The 19,445-nt window shown below is 34.5% G+C and overlaps 1 protein-coding gene across 2 annotated transcripts; it reads left to right on the forward strand.

The window, feature by feature from the left end:
• The first annotated feature begins 289 nt into the window (after positions 1 to 289).
• LOC141391805 (uncharacterized) lies at positions 290 to 2,038 on the forward strand. Of its 2 annotated transcripts, none has more exons than XM_073964501.1 (2): positions 290 to 432; positions 608 to 2,038. In XM_073964501.1, exon 2 carries the CDS (start codon positions 676 to 678, stop codon positions 1,666 to 1,668), a length of 993 nt encoding a protein of 330 aa, XP_073820602.1. In that variant the 5' UTR covers positions 290 to 432; positions 608 to 675; the 3' UTR covers positions 1,669 to 2,038. The 2 variants fall into 2 exon arrangements, with proteins under 2 accessions (XP_073820602.1, XP_073820601.1); XM_073964500.1 differs by having other exon boundaries at positions 425 to 509.
• The last annotated feature ends 17,407 nt before the right edge of the window (positions 2,039 to 19,445 follow it).

Below are 19,445 nucleotides of genomic sequence, written 5' to 3' on the forward strand. Positions count from 1 at the left end.
ATCTGAAAAATGTGCAAAGTGTTAGTTCGATTGGTCAACTGCAACCGTGCTAAAAATCAGTTACCAGATTTTAAAAGGGGGTCAGGTTAGACACCGTAAAAACACTGTAGGAATGGACCAATATTAGTTTTGATTTCATATTCATGTATTGTCATCCAAATCTGAAAAGTGTGCAAAGTTTATGTACGTTTGGTCACCTGCAACTGCGTGAAAAAGAGTTACCAGATTTGAAAAGCAAAATACCGGAAATCGGGTGGTACCGTTATATGGGGGCTTACGACGTGGCAACCCTGTTCGCTGTAGTGTCAAATTTTTGTGTGCTCTGTGCATTTTTTAAAAAAAATTCAATTTTTAATTAAATTAGCGTGTATACGTTATCAAAAGTTTATTAAAATTATTAAATAACTTATTGTCTAAATATTGTGCTAATTGGTGAAGTGTTATTAATTACATTTGTGCTAATAAGCTGCTTTTTTGTGTTGAATTTGTCTAATTGGCTATTTCGTTTTGTGCATATATTCTGTTACATTAGCTTATTGTGTTGTTGTAACAGCTTGGTTATCATATCAAAACAGAGTTGCCAAAGATTGCTTTTTTTTAATTAAAGGATTAAGAAATTCAGCTACAAAATCTCCAAAAAATTTTAACTTATTAGTAAACTGAAATATAGTTAACATGGTCTGTTCATACGAAATATGTAATATTCGTGATGATAGTGAAGTTTGTGTTACATGTTGGTTTTGTTTAGATCAATGGCATTGTAAGTGTGCTCGTATGAGAGTAATAGTTACTGACATAATTAAAGAAAATGATGGAATTCGTTGGTGCTGTCCCAATTGTAGAAAAATCTCTGCTGATTTTTACAATTTTGCAAAGAATCTACATTCCGAACTAGTTTCAATTAAAGGGGAACTTTCCATAATTTGTTCCCGTTTTGATAAAGTTACAAATTTGTTTAGCAAATATCCGGATTTGGACGAATTTGCATCGTCACCATCGGTTATCGGGCAGAAACGCAAAAGGTCGACGAAAAAGAGTACAGGTAAAACTGTTTCTAGTCGTAAACCTAGTGTTTCTCGGGATACTGTAGTACAATCGGATCCAGTTAATATTTCTGATACAACTGAATCTGGTCGTGCTCAGTTATACGCCAATGTTGTGTTGGATGAGCCTTTGGAAGTAAGCAAGCAGTTAAAGGAGGTTGTAGCAACTCCTGAGTTAATGAGTACTGATGGTGCTAGTCTTGAAAAGACCTCACAATCTGCTCAAGGTATTCAGGAGTTGGCAACATCCTTGCCTGTTGTCTCTTCAAGGGGCTCATCTGCCAATGTAGGCCATACCCAACAACCTGTGCAAAGATCATTATCTATGCCTCCAGCTATGAAAATGGTATTTGCGTCAAGGTTCCCTCCCGAAACGACGGCTGACGAAATTTATGATTATATAAGATCAAGTATTCAAGGAGATTACTTCCTTAAATGTTACAAGCTTCGTTCAGCATTTTCGGAAAGTAGATCTTCTTTCAGGATTGTTACTAATCAGTCAATATTTAATCAAATTATATCGAGAGAATTTTGGCCTGTAAATGCTTTTATAAAAGAATTTGTGGAAAGAAACGACAAGTTAGCACATTTGCCTCCGCGAACAGCTACAGTTTCAAAAAACTAAAAAATTCTATTTCTATATGCTATCAGAATGTAAGGGGTTTAAATACAAAATTAACTCGCTTATATACTGATAGCTTCGGTTTTAATTATGATGCAATTGTTTTATCTGAAACTTGGTTAAAAAAAGCTGTATTAAATAGTGAAGTTTTATGTCCGAAATATCAAATATTCAGAAATGATCGTGTTGCTAAAAAAGGTGGTGGAGTCCTTATTGCAGTTGACTCCTCTTATTCCACTAATTTAATTGAAATAAATAATATTCCTGATATTGAATTTTTAAGTATATCCATTGAACTAGGCAATTTTAAATTATTTATAACTTGTTCCTATATTCCTCCTTCTTCTCAACTTGACATATATAAAAAACATATATCCGCAATCAATTGGTTCTGGGCGATTTTAATATGCCCTCTGTTAAATGGCTCTTATTACCAGATTCTGAAGCTCTAACACCACTAACATCCCGGGCGAATGCTAATCAAGATACATTCGAAATTGTTAGTCAATTTTGTGACCTCAATCTTCATCAAATAAACGATATACTGAATAGTTACGATAGAATCCTTGATTTAGCATTTGTAAATGTTACTCAATATTTTGAAATAATTAGAATTCCACCAATTTCTATTCCTGAAGATATTCATCATCCCTCATTATGTATAACCATGACCCATAATCATTCCTTTGGGGAAAATCAGTCCAAAGTGTTAAAAACTGTCCTTAATTATAAAAAAACAGATTTTCGGAAACTCAATTCTCTTATTTCTTCTGTTAACTGGACATCGGTATGTCTTTGCAGCAGTGATATTGATCTTGATATTAAAATTAACAAATTCTATGAGATCATAAATAAATTTATGCTTGAATGTATTCCAACTATTAAAGTCACAAATTCTTATAAATTTCCATGGATTACTCCTGAGTTATCAACTATAAAAAATTCCAAAAATAAACTTTTTCGTAAATATAAAAAGTCAGGTTCTTCAATTGACTACGCCAATTATTCTGTAGCTAGGTCTAAGTATACGCTAGAATCTCGTAGATCATATAATGAGTACCTTAACAAGATTAAAGAAAATTTTAAGTCCAATCCTAAGTCCTTCTATGACTTTGTTAATTTAAAAAGAAAAACACCTTCTAAGACCTCTTTATTGAAATTCAATAATCAAGAATTTACTAAAAACACAGATATTGCTGAATGTTTTGCAGAATTTTTTGCTACAACTTATTCAAGTGCATCTTGCCAAATTAGAGATACATATCCTTATAAATTATCTCAGATTGATGAAATTTACATGCCTTTCTTACAATACCAAGACGTTTCCAAAAGTAAACTTTTTCGTAAATATAAAAAGTCAGGTTCTTCAATTGACTACGCCAATTATTCTGTAGCTAGGTCTAAGTATACGCTAGAATCTCGTAGATCATATAATGAGTACCTTAACAAGATTAAAGAAAATTTTAAGTCCAATCCTAAGTCCTTCTATGACTTTGTTAATTTAAAAAGACAAACACCTTCTAAGACCTCTTTATTGAAATTCAATAATCAAGAATTTACTAAAAACACAGATATTGCTGAATGTTTTGCAGAATTTTTTGCTACAACTTATTCAAGTGCATCTTGCCAAATTAGAGATACACATCCTTATAAATTATCTCAGATTGATGAAATTTACATGCCTTTCTTACAATACCAAGACGTTTCCAAAAGTCTGCGATGTTTAAAACCCATTAAAAGTCCAGGTCCCGATGGAATACCTAGTTTAATTCTGAAGCATTGTTCAGTTGCATTGTCAACCCCTTTAACTCTATTGTTTAACTATTCCCTTAAATTCGGTCATTTCCCCGCAATATGGAAAAAGTCTTATATTGTACCTTTGCATAAGTCAGGCAGTCTGACTAATGTATCCAATTATAGAGGAATTGCAAAATTAAGTGCAATTCCTAAATTGTTCGAAAAATTAATTACTTCTGTAATTTCCCATAAAATTCAACCCATGCTAAGTCCATATCAGCATGGTTTTCGTAGTGGTCTTTCGACCATAACAAACCTTATAGAATTCACATCGAATCTAATAAAAGGATTTGTTCGGCATAATCAAACTGACACAATATATACAGATTTCAGCAAAGCATTTGATAGGGTTAACCATAGGCTTTTGTTGTATAAATTAGATTATATGGGCTTTAATACTAATTTAGTAAGATGGATATCTTCTTATTTACAAAATAGATCACAAACAGTTTTGTTTGATGGATGTGTCTCAAAATCGATTGACGTGCCATCGGGTGTTCCGCAAGGAAGTCACCTCGGACCGGTTCTCTTTCTTTTATTTATAAATGACTTGCCAAACTCAATAATGCATTCTAGATTGTTAATGTACGCTGATGATGTCAAGCTATTCATTACTCATAAATCGGAAAAGCAAGCTGATCTTCTCCAGAGTGATTTAAATAGCCTTTTTCAATGGTGTAAAATCAACTGTATGGACTTAAACTTAAAAAAATGTAAACATATGTGTTTTTCCAGATCTTCTTCTTTAATAAGGCAATACAATATTAACGGTTCTCAATTATTAACTATAGCATCATTTGTTGATCTTGGCCTTTTGATGGATCGAAAATTAAAATTTAATAATCATGTAATTTCTATTGTTAATAAAGCGCATGGAGTTTTAGGATTTATAAAAAGATGGGCCAAAGAATTTTCAGATCCCTATATAACAAAACAACTATTTACGTCACTTGTAAGACCTATATTAGAATATGGTTCTGTTGTATGGGACCCTCAATACGCAGTGTATTCTGATAAAATTGAATCAGTGCAGAAACAATTTTGGCTTTTTGCACTGAGAGGTTTACATTGGAATAGCGATTTTGTCTTGCCTTCATATACAAGCAGGTTAAAATTAATTCGATTACCTACATAAAAAGTAGACGCACAATGTTAAACACTATGATGGTGCATAAAATTTTAATGGGTAATATTTTCTCGGATTTCTTAATATCATCTATTAGAATAAATGTTCCTTGTAGAACAATTAGAAACTATCAACCCTTATTTAGAGATTTCCACCGCACGAATTACTCTATGGGAGATCCTATTAACAAAATGTGTGTAGATTTTAATTCCATGTATTGTAATGTAGACTTTGGCATGAGCCTTGACCTTATAAAATCTAACATAATTTTATTTTTAAATGAATAGTATATAAAAATGTATTAGTAAGTAACTAACTAGCTGATGAAGTAAATTCTGTAGCTGGTTTTCAATTTCCCTCTCATACCCCATCATGATGCGGATCATGGTGTGTACGCGATCCCTACGTAAAGGGGAGGTCGCCCCCTCGGTCGGCAGGGGTGGGAAAGTGAGGCGTGGGAACGTTCGAACAAAAAAAAAATAGGAAACAATGGACCCATATTTGTTTTGGTTTCATATCCATGTACTGTCTTCTAAATCTGAAAAGTGTGCAAAGTTTTAGTTCGATTGGTCAACTGCAACCGTGTTAAAAATCAGTTACCAAATTTGAAAAGGGGGTCAAGTTAGACACCGTAAAAACACTGTAAGAATGGACCAATATTGGTTTTGATTTCATATTCGTGTATTGTCATCCAAATCTAAAAAGTGTGCAAATTTAAGGTTCGATTGGTAAACTGCAACTATGTGAAAAATGAGTTACCAGATTTGAAAAGCAAATTAGATAAAACACTGTAAAACAGTGTAAAAATGGACCAATATTGGTTTTGATTTCATATTCGTGTATTGTCGTCCAAATCTGAGAAGTGTGCAAAGCTTTAGTTCGATTGGTCAACTGCAACCGTGTTAAAAAAGAGTTACCAGATTTGAACTAAACACACACCAAGGCAAGTTAAATAAAACACTGTATAAAAAGAAAACAAATCAGAAATGTTCGCCTTTCTCTCGAATAGAATAGCAGCTAATCGTTTTTCACGCCTTCTAACAAATCTCTTTTTAAAATTTTTATTTTCACAGTTGGACAATTTTTATTACCCACCATACCAATTCTATCGAAAATGATATCTTCTACAAATGTTTTTTAAAGTTTTGAAATATTTTTACTATTAAAAAGTCTCAAAAATATCGCGAATAAATTAAATTTATTTTTGCATTATCGTGGTGAAAAGTTCAATGGTAGAAAGAATATTTGTTTCGCATATTTTGGCGAACTTTTGTAAAACTTTATAAAATGGTCTGCTGGGTACAAACAAACAACACAAACAGCTGTTTGATAAATGCAGAAACTGTCAGGGTAAAAAGTTAATTCAAATTAAGGAATTTTTAATGCAAATTAACTCTGCCGTCTGTCTAGGGTATTAGATTTATTCCTGTGAGTTGTAAATTCTATGTTGTCAGTCTTGTTGACAAAACTATCAGCGAAAAAATCGAATAAAACGGTAACCAAAACTAGTTTTAGACCATGTTGACGATTTTTTGACGATTTCCCAATTTTTGTTGACGATTTTTTTGACTATTTTCGATCAAAATCTGTCGGCAACGCTGGTCACGATATATTTGCTGTCATATGGACATGTGATTGATTTGATAAAGCTGACCCTTGTATTTCTTGGGACATGGATGCTTCTGCATCTATCTTCGGAAGGGAATTTTATATCGTCTTATAAATTGCACGGATGGTGTGTCAAAGTTTGCTTAGCAAACGACGTAAGAAGCGAGACTGCAGATATTATGGGTCACGATATATTTGCTCTCATATGGACTTGTGATTGATTTGACGAAGTTGACCCTTGCGTTTCATGAGAATTGGATGCTTCTGCATCTATCTTCAAAACGGAAATCTATACCGTCTTATAAATTGCACGGATTGTGTATCAAAATTAGCTTAACAGACGACGTAAGAATCGAGACTGCAGATATTACGGGTCACGATATATTTGCTCTCATATGGACATGTGATTGATTTGACAAAGCTGACCCTTGTATTTCTTGAGACATTTATGCTTCTGCATCTATCTTCGAAAGGTGAATAAAGTTGATGTCTTGTGGGTAGATATTAACCAACAGGAACATCAATGAGCAGAGAAAAGTGGACTGTATTTTTTTTATAAATTATTCCTCATAGCAAACGAGGAATAATTAGCGGTGCAGATGAGAAGAGAAATAAAACAAATTTATTAGAATATTTTCAAATAACGTTATAAAACTTATATTTATTTTGAATTCAATATTAAATGCTTGAGACGAGAAGAGACGCTTACCAGTCGGTTAGTGCAAGAGAAGTGATTTTATTCAAAGAGAAGAGTACTGGTGAATCAATGATAAAAGCATAGAGCAAAGAGGAGACGTGAAATTAGTACAATTCAGTAACGCATTATTTGATATAAAATGACATCAAGCTATACTTATATGTTAGTTTACATTAAGAGGGTTTAAGCATAATACAAATTAGCACATTTAGAAATTGTTTAAACGAAGTTTGAACATGCTCCCGCGCCTTGGCCAGAATGGACAATAGTTGATGGGTGCCAGGTCATTCTAGATTTTGAGACCGCAGGAACATTTAGATTTTAGGTCTTCTTGTGAGTGGTGTGCTGGGTTATATGGAAAAGAGCTGATTAACTTCGGTCGACCTATAAAAGAAAACATATTAGCGCATGCTTCGAACCTATAAAGAAGAGAAAATACATGAGATGAGTATTTTATTTGGTATTTTGAGGAATGTAGAATGAATTTTGACATTTTATTTGTTAAAAAATGTTTTTAGATTTTCCCAGAGTCGGGCTCGAACTTGGGACCTCCAGCACAATAGTCTGACATGCTTTCTCTGGGCTACTGGGTTAATAGCGGTGAGACGAGCTTAGTAATGGGTGCGGCTTACATTTTGCAAACTATTTTTAGATGTAGGACACGTGTTGTAATTCATGTGGGCTGGCTTTGTTTTTTATTTTTAGAAATGGATTTGAGTTGTTTTAAATTCGAAAGAATTTATTTACTTAAGAAAAAGTCAATTGGGAAAATCGATCAACTCCAGGATTGAACCCCCTTTCTTATTGATGGAAGACTGGAGCACTCCCACTGAGCTAAGTAGCTACTTGAGAAGAGATTGATACTGACTGTATATGATGTGTTTTAATTAGATAAACACCTATTTAATTAAAAATAATCGATTTCTTCGATTCCTCCTTAGTTATTTTAATTTCTATTTTGATCCGAAACTTTGTATGTTCTATTTTCAGAAACTATTTTCCTTAAGTTTATTTTATTTCTTCATTTCTTAATTTTTACTACTTGCTTTTATTTATAATCGCCCTTGTTGGTATTTTTGGATGTTCTGGATAATTTTTTTAAGTTTTTTAAACAAACAAAAATTCACTCCTACCAGGGCTCGAACCCAGCACCTCTGGACTGGTAATCAACTACGCTAGCATTAAGCTACGCTAAGCCGTTGGTGTAGGTTGAGATTTTGGCTAAGTGAGTCAGTGTAATGTAATTATATTTAGTTTTATAATTTTTGTGAATTCTATAAATTTCTTTTACTCATAATTTCCTAATGTTTACTTGAGATGATCAATTTTTAAAGTTTTTTGAGTTAAATAAAATCTTGCTCGGAGTAGGGCTCGAACCTACGTCCTCTTGACTACTAGTGGAGCACCCTAGCACTATGCTGTGTTAAGCTATTTCTAAGCTTTACATTTTTGGTAAGTGAGTAGGTGTATGAGCATAAGCATTGAAAAATATCAACACTCAAAGCAAAATGTGAGTTAGTGGAATTAACTACAGATATATTTTGAGAAGAGAATCATTTAAGAAACTAACCAATAGGTTAGTCCTTCCCCACCAACGAACTGAGACGGTTTTTGGACAAGAATCAAAAGTGTTTGTATGGATTATATTACAGATGTATTAAAAGTATCTCAAAATTGGTATCCAGACTTAATACCTACACATTTTTTTGTAGATTTAGATGTTTTTTGAGATGAGCTTTTACGTTTTTTATTTTGGCCAATTGACACAAAATTGGATGCAATGAAGTTTGCGGTAGAGGCGAGTGAATTTTTTGCGAAAATTGGGCCACTAAGTACCCAGCCAAATATGGTGTTATACGCTGATGTATTGCCAAATACATTTTTCTTAATGCCATCCAGATTTATGAATCTTTCGACGTCTGCTCCAAGGATGATATCTATTTCAGAGGATTCATAAAAGCGTGGGTCTGCCAAATCAATATTTTTAAGAAATTTGTGATCAGAGATTTTAATAGAGACTGCGGGAAGAGGTTTGGTGACTTGAGGCAGTACGATGGCTGAAACAGATAATTTTATTTCGTGCTTCTTAGCAACTATTGATATCTCACATTCGCTTTTAGAGACTTGTTTTTGACCACCAACGCCAGTAATTTCAAAGCAATCAGTATTTTTAATTGGGAGCTTTAATCGATTTGCACAAGTTTGAGTAATGAATGTTTTTTGAGATCCAGAATCAATTAATGCTCGTACAGTGTGCAATCGGCCATAGTTTTGAACTTGAACTAAAGCTGTTCTCAGAAGAGTTGTATTGCTTGCGGTGGAAAAATTTGCTTGAATTTGAGACGAGACGGGTATGGCATAGCTTTCTATTTGAGACGAGACGGGTATGGTAGAGCTTTCAATTTGAGACGAGTATGATTGTCTGTTTTTATTTGCATCATATTTTATAGAATTGGGCATACTATTATTTGGTGTTTCAGAGTAAAAGCTGTTGATGTGCAAAAGAGTATGGTGGGTTTTGTTGCATATTAAACAAGTCTTTGTAGATTTGCAATTAATTTTAATGTGGGATGGGGATAAGCAGTTGCCACATATGTTACTTTTCGTAACGAAATCAATTCTTTGTTGAGTAGTTAATCTACGGAAATCAGCACAAGCTCTAATTTGATGATTCTCATGACAGTACGAGCATTTTAAAGTAAATTTTTCGTAGCAATAATCTGGTTTGTCAGAGTAATTATGAGACGGGCTCGATTGCTTTTCTTTCATATTTTTAATACTTTGAATTCGTTCTACGACTTCGAACCTGTTTGAGAGAAATTCGTCGAGTTGGGACCATGTAGGCATCTCTCGGTGAGATTTCAGAGATTGCTCCCACAGAGACAGGGTTTGCTCAGGTAGTTTTGTGGAAACCAAATAAATTAATATTGGATCCCAACTTGCCACATCAACTTGCAGAGTTTTTAGGATGCAAAGACAATCATTAACTGTAGAATGAATATTTTGTATAGAGACACTATTTTCTGTGGCAGCAGCTGGAATATTAAAGAGAAGGTTGATCTGTTTGTCAACTAAGACACGCTTGTTTTCATAGCGTGATTTGAGTGCATTCCAGGCTAATAGAAAATTATCATTAGACAAAGGATACCTTTTGACGATATCACCAGCTGGACCTCTGGTTTTATTTCTTAGATGGTAGAGCTTGTGAACTTGAGAGAGTTGTGGGTGATCAATATAGACTGCCGTGAACATATCACGGAAGGAAGGCCAGTCTTCGTAACTTCCGGTGAAAATCTCGGTATCACATGGAGGAACATTGAGGTAAATATTAGAGTTTTCGAGAGGAGATTGATAGACATTTGGTGATACTTGATCAGAATTTTTATTTTGAGCGGTGTCTTTCTGCATATTTTGTTCTGATATTTTGAGAATGTCCAATATTTGAGATTTAGAAGTGTAATATGCCTCTGCACTTAAATCAAAATTTTGTTTGATGCTTTCTCCAATGTCCTTGACGTTGGCAGATATAATAGACAACATAATAGTTTTGAACGACTCTTGTACAGAAGCCCAACGATGTTCTAAATCATTTAATTTAATTTGGAGAACTGTGTCAGTTTGATCAATTATATCGCATTTCCCAAATTGAGTGCAAAAATTTTTCAAATGATCGCAATCAAACATAAACTTATTGTGCTCAGGAGACGTTACTATAGCGATATTTGGAGTGTTGGTAGGAGTAGATGCACTTTCTGAGAGCGACATTATTGTTTTGTGTTAGAAATTATTTACAATTTTCTTTGGGTGGAAATAAGTGAGCAGATGTAATATTTTATACTCGGGTGTAATAAACGCGGTACTTATGTTGGTGTTTTTGTTCTTTTAGTGAAACCTATTTTTAGACAATGGTATCGATTGTATGCGAGATAATGCTATTGGTATGGAATAATGTAATGAAATTAGCTTTACAGCATGAGAAATTATAGACCAATGATTTGAAAATTAAAAAAGTTTCGAGTTTGCCGGGATTCGAACCCACGACCTTATGACTGGGAGTTTAGCACTTATTCACTAAACCACGGTTTAATGTAGGGGATTTTGGCAAAACACTTAACAGATTATTTGAAATCTAATTTTCTGTATCATTGAATAATTTTTGAGGTTTTGGTGATTTAAGCGTAGAAAATATTTATCAAATTTCCTTTTGTTCGCAAATTTGGTGCTTTTAATGGAGATTTTGTTTTGTGGGTGAAAGTATGATGAGACGCGATTTAATGCAGTGTTGTTTTTATTTGTGCATATAATGTGATAACTGAATATGGGTTTTAGAGAAAATGTTCAAAATTGGCAAAGTGAATTAAGTATGATATGAAAATGAACTTAGAGAGACGAATGTGAGCAATTCTATAAAAATGTCCATCCCAACGAAATTGAAAATTAAATCGTCTGACCGGGATTCGAACTCAAGTCCTTCCGTCTGCTAATCTGTCGCACTTGCCCCGGGCTATCATGTAATTGTGCACGACAGTAGCAATTTGCAATTACAACTCTCAATAAAAATTTCTTAGTAGGTATATCATAAACTTAAGGTTTTTTTGTATCTTTCTTTCTCTTTTTTGCAATTTTTTAAACTTGTACTCTTGTTTTTTGATTTTTCACAGAGGATTGTTTATGCTTTTTTTCTTTTTTCGCACTGAGAATAAATTTGATATTACACTTACCGACTCCTTGTTTATAAAATAGAGTAGCAGTTGATTTATTTGTTACCTAGGATTGACCTTTGGACTGGTTTCTTAATAAACGGCCTCGAAGGATCATGAATAAAGTTGATGTCTTGTGGGTAGATATTAACCAACAGGAACATCAATGAGCAGAGAAAAGTGGACTGTATTTTTTTTATAAATTATTCCTCATAGCAAACGAGGAATAATTAGCGGTGCAGATGAGAAGAGAAATAAAACAAATTTATTAGAATATTTTCAAATAACGTTATAAAACTTATATTTATTTTGAATTCAATATTAAATGCTTGAGACGAGAAGAGACGCTTACCAGTCGGTTAGTGCAAGAGAAGTGATTTTATTCAAAGAGAAGAGTACTGGTGAATCAATGATAAAAGCATAGAGCAAAGAGGAGACGTGAAATTAGTACAATTCAGTAACGCATTATTTGATATAAAATGACATCAAGCTATACTTATATGTTAGTTTACATTAAGAGGGTTTAAGCATAATACAAATTAGCACATTTAGAAATTGTTTAAACGAAGTTTGAACAAAAGGGAATTCGATATCGTCATATAAATTGCATAGAATGTGTGTTAAAGTTTGCTTAACAAACGACGTAAGAAACGAGACTGGAGATATTATGGGTCACGATATATTTGCTCTCATATGGACATGTGATTGATTTGACAAAGCTGACCCTTGTATTTCTTGAGACATGGATGCTTCTGCATCTATCTTCGAAAGGGAATTCTATATCGTCATATAAATTGCATGGATTGTGTGTCAAAATTTGCTTAACAAACGACGTAAGAAGCTAGACTGCAGATATTATGGGTCACGATATATTTGCTCTCATATGGACATGTGATTGATTTGACAAAGCTGACCCTTGTATTTCTTGAGACATGGATGCTTCTGCACCTATCTTCGAGACGGAATTCAATATCGTCATATAAAATGCATGGATTTATGTCAAAGTTTGCTTAACAAACAACGTAAGAAGCGAGACTGCAGATATTATGGGTCACGATATATTTGCTCTCATATGGACATGTGATTGATTTGACAAAGCTGACCCTTGTATTTCATGAGAAATGGATGCTTCAGCATCTATCTTCAAAACGGAATTCTGTATCGTCTTATAAATTGCACGGATTGTGTGTTAAAGTTTGCTTAACAAACGACGTAAGAAACGAGACTGGAGATATTATGGGTCACGATATATTTGCTCTCATATGAACACGTGATTGATTTGATAAAGCTGACCCTTGTATTTCTTGAGACATGGATGCTTCTGCATCTATCTTCGAAAGGGAATTCAATATCGTCATATAAATTGCACGGATTGTGTGTCAAAGTTTGCTTAACAAACGACGTAAGAAACGAGACTGCAGATATTATGGGTCACGATATATTTGCTCTCATATGGATTTGTGATTGATTTGACGAAGTTGACCCTTGCATTTCATGAGACTTGGATGCTTCTGCATCTATCTTCGAAACGGAATTCTATATCGTCTTATAAATTGTACGTATTGTGTGTCAAAGTTTGCTTAACAAACAACGTAAGAAGCGAGACTGCAGATATTATGGGTCACAATATATTTGCTCTCATATGGACATGTGATTGATTTGACGAAGCTGACCCATGTATTTTTTGAGACTTGGATGCTTCTGCATTTATCTTCAAAACGGAATTCTGTATCGTCTTATAAATTGCACGGATTGTGTGTCAAAATTTGCTTAACAAACGTCGTAAAAAGCAAGACTGCAGATTTTATGGGTCACGATATACTTGATCTCATATGGACATGTGATTGATTTGACAAAGCTGACCCTTGTATTCCTTGAGACATGGATGCTTCTGCATCTATCTTCGAAAGGGAATTCAATATCGTCATATAAATTGCATGGATTGTGTGTCAAAATTTGCTTAACAAACGACGTAAAAAGCGAGACTGCAGATATTATGTGTCACGATATATTTGCTCTCATATGGACATGTGGTTGATTTGACGAAGTTGACCCTTGTATTTCTTGAGACATGGATGCTTCTGCATCTATCTTCGAGACGGAATTCAATATCGTCATATAAAATGCATGGATTGGTGTGTCAAAGTTTGCTTAACAAACGACGTAAGAAGCGAGACTAAAGATATTATGGGTCACGATATATTTGCTCTCATATGGACATGTGATTGATTTGACAAAGCTGACCCCTTGTATTTCTTGAGACATAGATGCTTCTGCATCTATCTTCGAAAGGGAATTCGATATCGTCATGTAAATTGCATTGGTCGTGTGTCAAAGTATGCTTAACAAACGACGTAAGAAGCAAGACTGTAGATATTATGGGTCACGATATATTTGCTCTCATATGGACATGTGATTGGTTTGACAATGCTGACCCTTTTATTTCATGAGACTTGGATGCTTCTGCATCTATCTCCGAAAGGGAATGCAATATCGTCATATAAATTGCATTGATTGTGTGTCAAAATTTGCTTAACAAACGACGTAAGAAGCGAGGACTGCAGATATTATGGGTCACGATATATTTGCTCTCATATGGACATGTGATTGATTCGACAAAGCTGACGCTTGTATTTCTTGAGACATGGATGCTTCTGCATCTATCTTCGAAAGGGAATTCGATATCGTCATATAAATTACATGGATTGTGTGTTAAAGTTTTCTTAACAAACGACGTAAGAAACGAGACTGGAGATATTATTGGTCACGATATATTTGCTCTCATATGGACATGTGATTGATTTGATAAAGCTGACCCTTGTATTTCTTGGGACATGGATGCTTCTGCATCTATCTTCGAAAGGGAATTCAATATCGTCATATAAATTGCACGGAATGTGTGTCAAAGTTTGCTTAACAAACGGCGTAAGAAACGAGACTGCAGATATTATGGGTCACGATATATTTGCTCTCATATGGACTTGTGATTGATTTGACGAAGTTGACCCTTGCATTTCATGAGACTTGGATGCTTCTGCATCTATCTTCGAAACGGAATTCTATATCGTCTTATAAATTGCACGGATTGTGTGTCAAAGTTTGCTTAACAAACGACGCAAGAAGCGAGACTGCAGATATTATGGGTCACGATATATTTGCTCTCATATGGACTTTTGATTGATTTGACGAAGTTTACCCTTGCATTTCATGAGACTTCGATGCTTCTGCATCTATCTTCAAAACGGGAATATATATCGTCTTATAAATTGCACGGATTGTTTGTCAAAGTTTGCTAAACAAACGACGTAAGAAGCAAGACGGCAGATATTATGGGTCACAATATATTTGATCTCATATGGACATGTGATTGATTTGACAAAGCTGACCCTTGTATTTCTTGAGACATGGATGCTTCTGCTTCTATCTTCGAAAGGGAATTCAATATCGTCATATAAATTGCACGGAATGTGTGTCAAAGTTTGCTTAACAAACGGCGTAAGAAACGAGACTGCAGATATTATGGGTCACGATATATTTGCTCTCATATGGATTTGTGATTGATTTGACGAAGTTGACCCTTGCATTTCATGAGACTTGGATGCTTCTGCATCTATCTTCGAAACGGAATTCTATATCGTCTTATAAATTGCACGGATTGTGTGTCAAAGTTTGCTTAACAAACGACGTAAGAAGCGAGACTGCAGATATTATGGGTCACGATATATTTGCTCTCATATGGACTTGTGATTGATTTGACGAAGTTGACCCTTGCATTTCATGAGACTTGGATGCTTCTGCATCTATCTTCGAAAGGGAATTCAATATCGTCTTATAAAATGCATGGATTGTGTGTCAAAGTATGCTTAACAACCGACGTAAGAAGCAAGACTGCAGATATTATGGGTCACGATCAGTGTTGCCGAATTTGACGATTTATCGTCATTTTGACGATTTTTTGGCCGAAAATTGAAAAATGACGATTTAACGATTTTATGGTCCAAAATAACGATTTTTCACGTAAACCAGAATTGCATGCAATAAAAGGCTATAACTATATTTTGGCCAAAATTTCACGATAGACTTTAAGGAAAACAATGTTCCAAACTCGATTTTATGAGCTTTTTTAATGTATAATAGTAATTTCCAGACGGTTTGGCTATATTTAGGCACATATCTGTAATACAGGTATTTTCATAGTTTTTGCCTCATCTTCGTTTTACATCAAACATAAGCGGTCACACTGTCAAGCAAGCGAAATTTGAACTATAAGCTGTCATTCAAAACTGACAACGAGTACCCACCTATAACTTGCTGCATTACTGCAAACTCGATAGCCATAGAGAAAACTATCATCTTCTGAGATTGGGTTATACCCTAGACAGACGGCAGCGTTAATTTGCATTAACTGTCTTAATTCAAATTAACTCGTGCATTATCCACATTCTTAATGCACAAAATCAAAGGAAATTTAAACTGAATTTAGGTATTTCAATATGGCAATGCTGTAAAAGAGAGCCCATATTCATGTAGGAGAGGAAGCCTATTCCTGCTCTGAGACACAATTTGCATTGAAAATCAATTGTCTTTTGTCAAATTTCCATGTTTAAGAAAATAAAAAAGAAAACAAATCAGAAATGTTCGCCTTTCTTTCAAATACGTAGTGGTCTTTCTCGAATAGAATAGCAGCTAATCGTTTTTCACGCCTTCTAACAAATCTCTTTTTAAAATTTTTATTTTCACAGTTGCACAATTTTTATTACCCACCATACCAATTCTATCGAAAATGATATCTTCTACAAATGTTTTTTAAAGTTTTGAAATATTTTTACTATTAAAAAGTCTCAAAAATATCGCGAATAAATTAAATTTATTTTTGCATTATCGTGGTGAAAAGTTCAATGGTAGAAAGAATATTTGTTTCGCATATTTTGGCGAACTTTTGTAAAACTTTATAAAATGGTCTGCTGGGTACAAACAAACAACACAAACAGCTGTTTCATAAATGCAGAAACTGTCAGGGTAAAAAGTTAATTCAAATTAAGGAATTTTTAATGCAAATTAACTCTGCCGTCTGTCTAGGGTATTAGATTTATTCCTGTGAGTTGTAAATTCTATGTTGTCAGTCTTGTTGACAAAACTATCAGCGAAAAAATCGAATAAAACGGTAACCAAAACTAGTTTTAGACCATGTTGACGATTTTTTGACGATTTCCCAATTTTTGTTGACGATTTTTTTGACTATTTTCGATCAAAATCTGTCAGCAAAGCTGGTCACGATATATTTGCTCTCATATGGACATGTGATTGATTTGATAAAGCTGACCCTTGTATTTCATGAGACTTGGATGCTTCTGCATCTATCTTCGAAAGGGAATTCAATATCGTCATATAAATTGCATAGATTGTGTATCAAAATTAGCTTAACAAACGACGTAAGAAGCGAGACTGTAGATATTATGGGTCACGATATATTTGCTCTCATATGGACATGTGATTGACTTGATAAAGCTGACCCTTGTATTTCTTGAGACATGGATGCTTCTGCATCTATCTTCGAAAGGGAATTCAATATCGTCATATAAATTGCATAGATTGTGTATCAAAATTAGCTTAACAGACGACGTAAGAATCGAGACTGCAGATATTACGGGTCACGATATATTTGCTCTCATATGGACATGTGATTGATTTGACAAAGCTGACCCATGTATTTCTTGAGACTTGGATGCTTCTGCATCTATCTTCAAAACGGAATTCGATATAGTCATATAAATTGCATTGATTATGTGTCAAAGTATGCTTAACAAACGACGTAAGAAGCTAGACTGCAGACATTATGGGTCACGAAATATTTGCTCTCATATGGACATGTGATTGATTTGACAAAGCTGACCCTTGTATTTCATGAGACATGGATGCTTCTGCATCTATCTTCGAAAGGTAATTCAATATCGTCATATAAATTGCATGGATTGTGTGTCAAAATTTGCTTAACAAACGACGTAAGAAGCGAGACTGCAGATATTATGGGTCACGATATATTTGCTCTCATATGGACATGTGATTGATTTGACAAAGCTGACCCTTGTATTTCTTGAGACATGGATGCTTCTGCATCTATCTTCGAAAGGGAGTTCGATATCGTCATATAAATTGTATAGATTGTGTGTTAAATTTTGCTTAACAAACGGCGTAAGAAACGAGGCTGGAGATATTATGGGTCAAAATTTGCTTAACAAACGACGTAAGATGCGAGGACTGCAGATATTATGGGTCACGATATATTTGCTCTCATATGGTTGATTTGACAAAGCTGACCCATGTATTTCTTGAGACTTGGATGCTTCTGCATCTGTGTTCAAAACGGAATTCGATATAGTCATATAAATTGCATGGATTTTGTGTCAAAGTTTGCTTAACAAACGACGTAAGAAGCGAGACTGCAGATATTATGGGTCACGATATATTTGCTCTCATATGGACATGTGATTGATTTGACGAAGCTGACCCTTGTATTTCTTGACATGGATGCTTCTGCATCTATCTTCGAAAGATAATTTGATATCGTCATATAAATTGCATTGATTGTGTGTCAGAGTATGCTTAACTAACGACGTAAGAAGCGAGACTGCAGATATTATGGGTCACGATATATTTGCTTTCATATGGACATGTGAATGATTTGACAAAACTGGGAATTCGATATCGTCATATAAATTGCAGGGATTGTGTGTCAAAGTATGCTTAACAAACGACGTAAGAAGCGAGACTGCAGATATTATGGGTCACGATATATTTGCTCTCATATGGACATGTGATTGATTTGACAAAGCTGACCCTTGTATTTCTTGACATGGATGCTTCTGCATCTATCTTCGAAAGGGGAATTCAATATCGTCATATAAATTGCATGGATTGTGTGTCAAAATTTGCTTAACAAACGGCGTAAGAAACGAGACTGCAGATATTATGGGTCACGATATATTTGCTCTCATATGGACTTGTGATTGGTTTGACGAAGTTGACCCTTGCATTTCATGAGACTTGGATGCTTCTGCATCTATCTTCGAAACGGAATTCTATATCGTCTTATAAATTGCACGGATTGTGTGTCAAAGTTTGCTTAACAAACGACGTAAGAAGCGAGACTGCAGATATTATGGGTCACGATATATTTGCTCTCATATGGACTTGTGATTGATTTGACGAAGTTGACCCTTGCATTTCATGAGACTTGGATGCTTCTGCATCTATCTTCAAAACGGAAATCTATATCTTCTTATAAATTGCACGGATTGTGTGTCAAAGTTTGCTTAACAAACGACGTAAGAAGCGAGACTGCAGATATTATGGGTCACGATATATTTGCTTTCATATGGACATGTGAATGATTTGACAAAACTGGGAATTCGATATCGTCATATAAATTGCAGGGATTGTGTGTCAAAGTATGCTTAACAAACGACGTAAGAAGCGAGACTGCAGATATTATGGGTCACGATATATTTGCTCTCATATGGACATGTGATTGATTTGACAAAGCTGACCCTTGTATTTCTTGACATGGATGCTTCTGCATCTATCTTCGAAAGGGAATTCAATATCGTCATATAAATTGCATGGATTGTGTGTCAAAATTTGCTTAACAAACGGCGTAAGAAACGAGACTGCAGATATTATGGGTCACGATATATTTGCTCTCATATGGACTTGTGATTGGTTTGACGAAGTTGACCCTTGCATTTCATGAGACTTGGATGCTTCTGCATCTATCTTCGAAACGGAATTCTATATCGTCTTATAAATTGCACGGATTGTGTGTCAAAGTTTGCTTAACAAACGACGTAAGAAG

Source organism: Musca autumnalis, unplaced genomic scaffold, assembly GCF_047663935.1.
Source record: "Musca autumnalis isolate F117 unplaced genomic scaffold, ASM4766393v1 scaffold_113, whole genome shotgun sequence".
NCBI lineage: Eukaryota > Metazoa > Arthropoda > Insecta > Diptera > Muscidae > Musca > Musca autumnalis.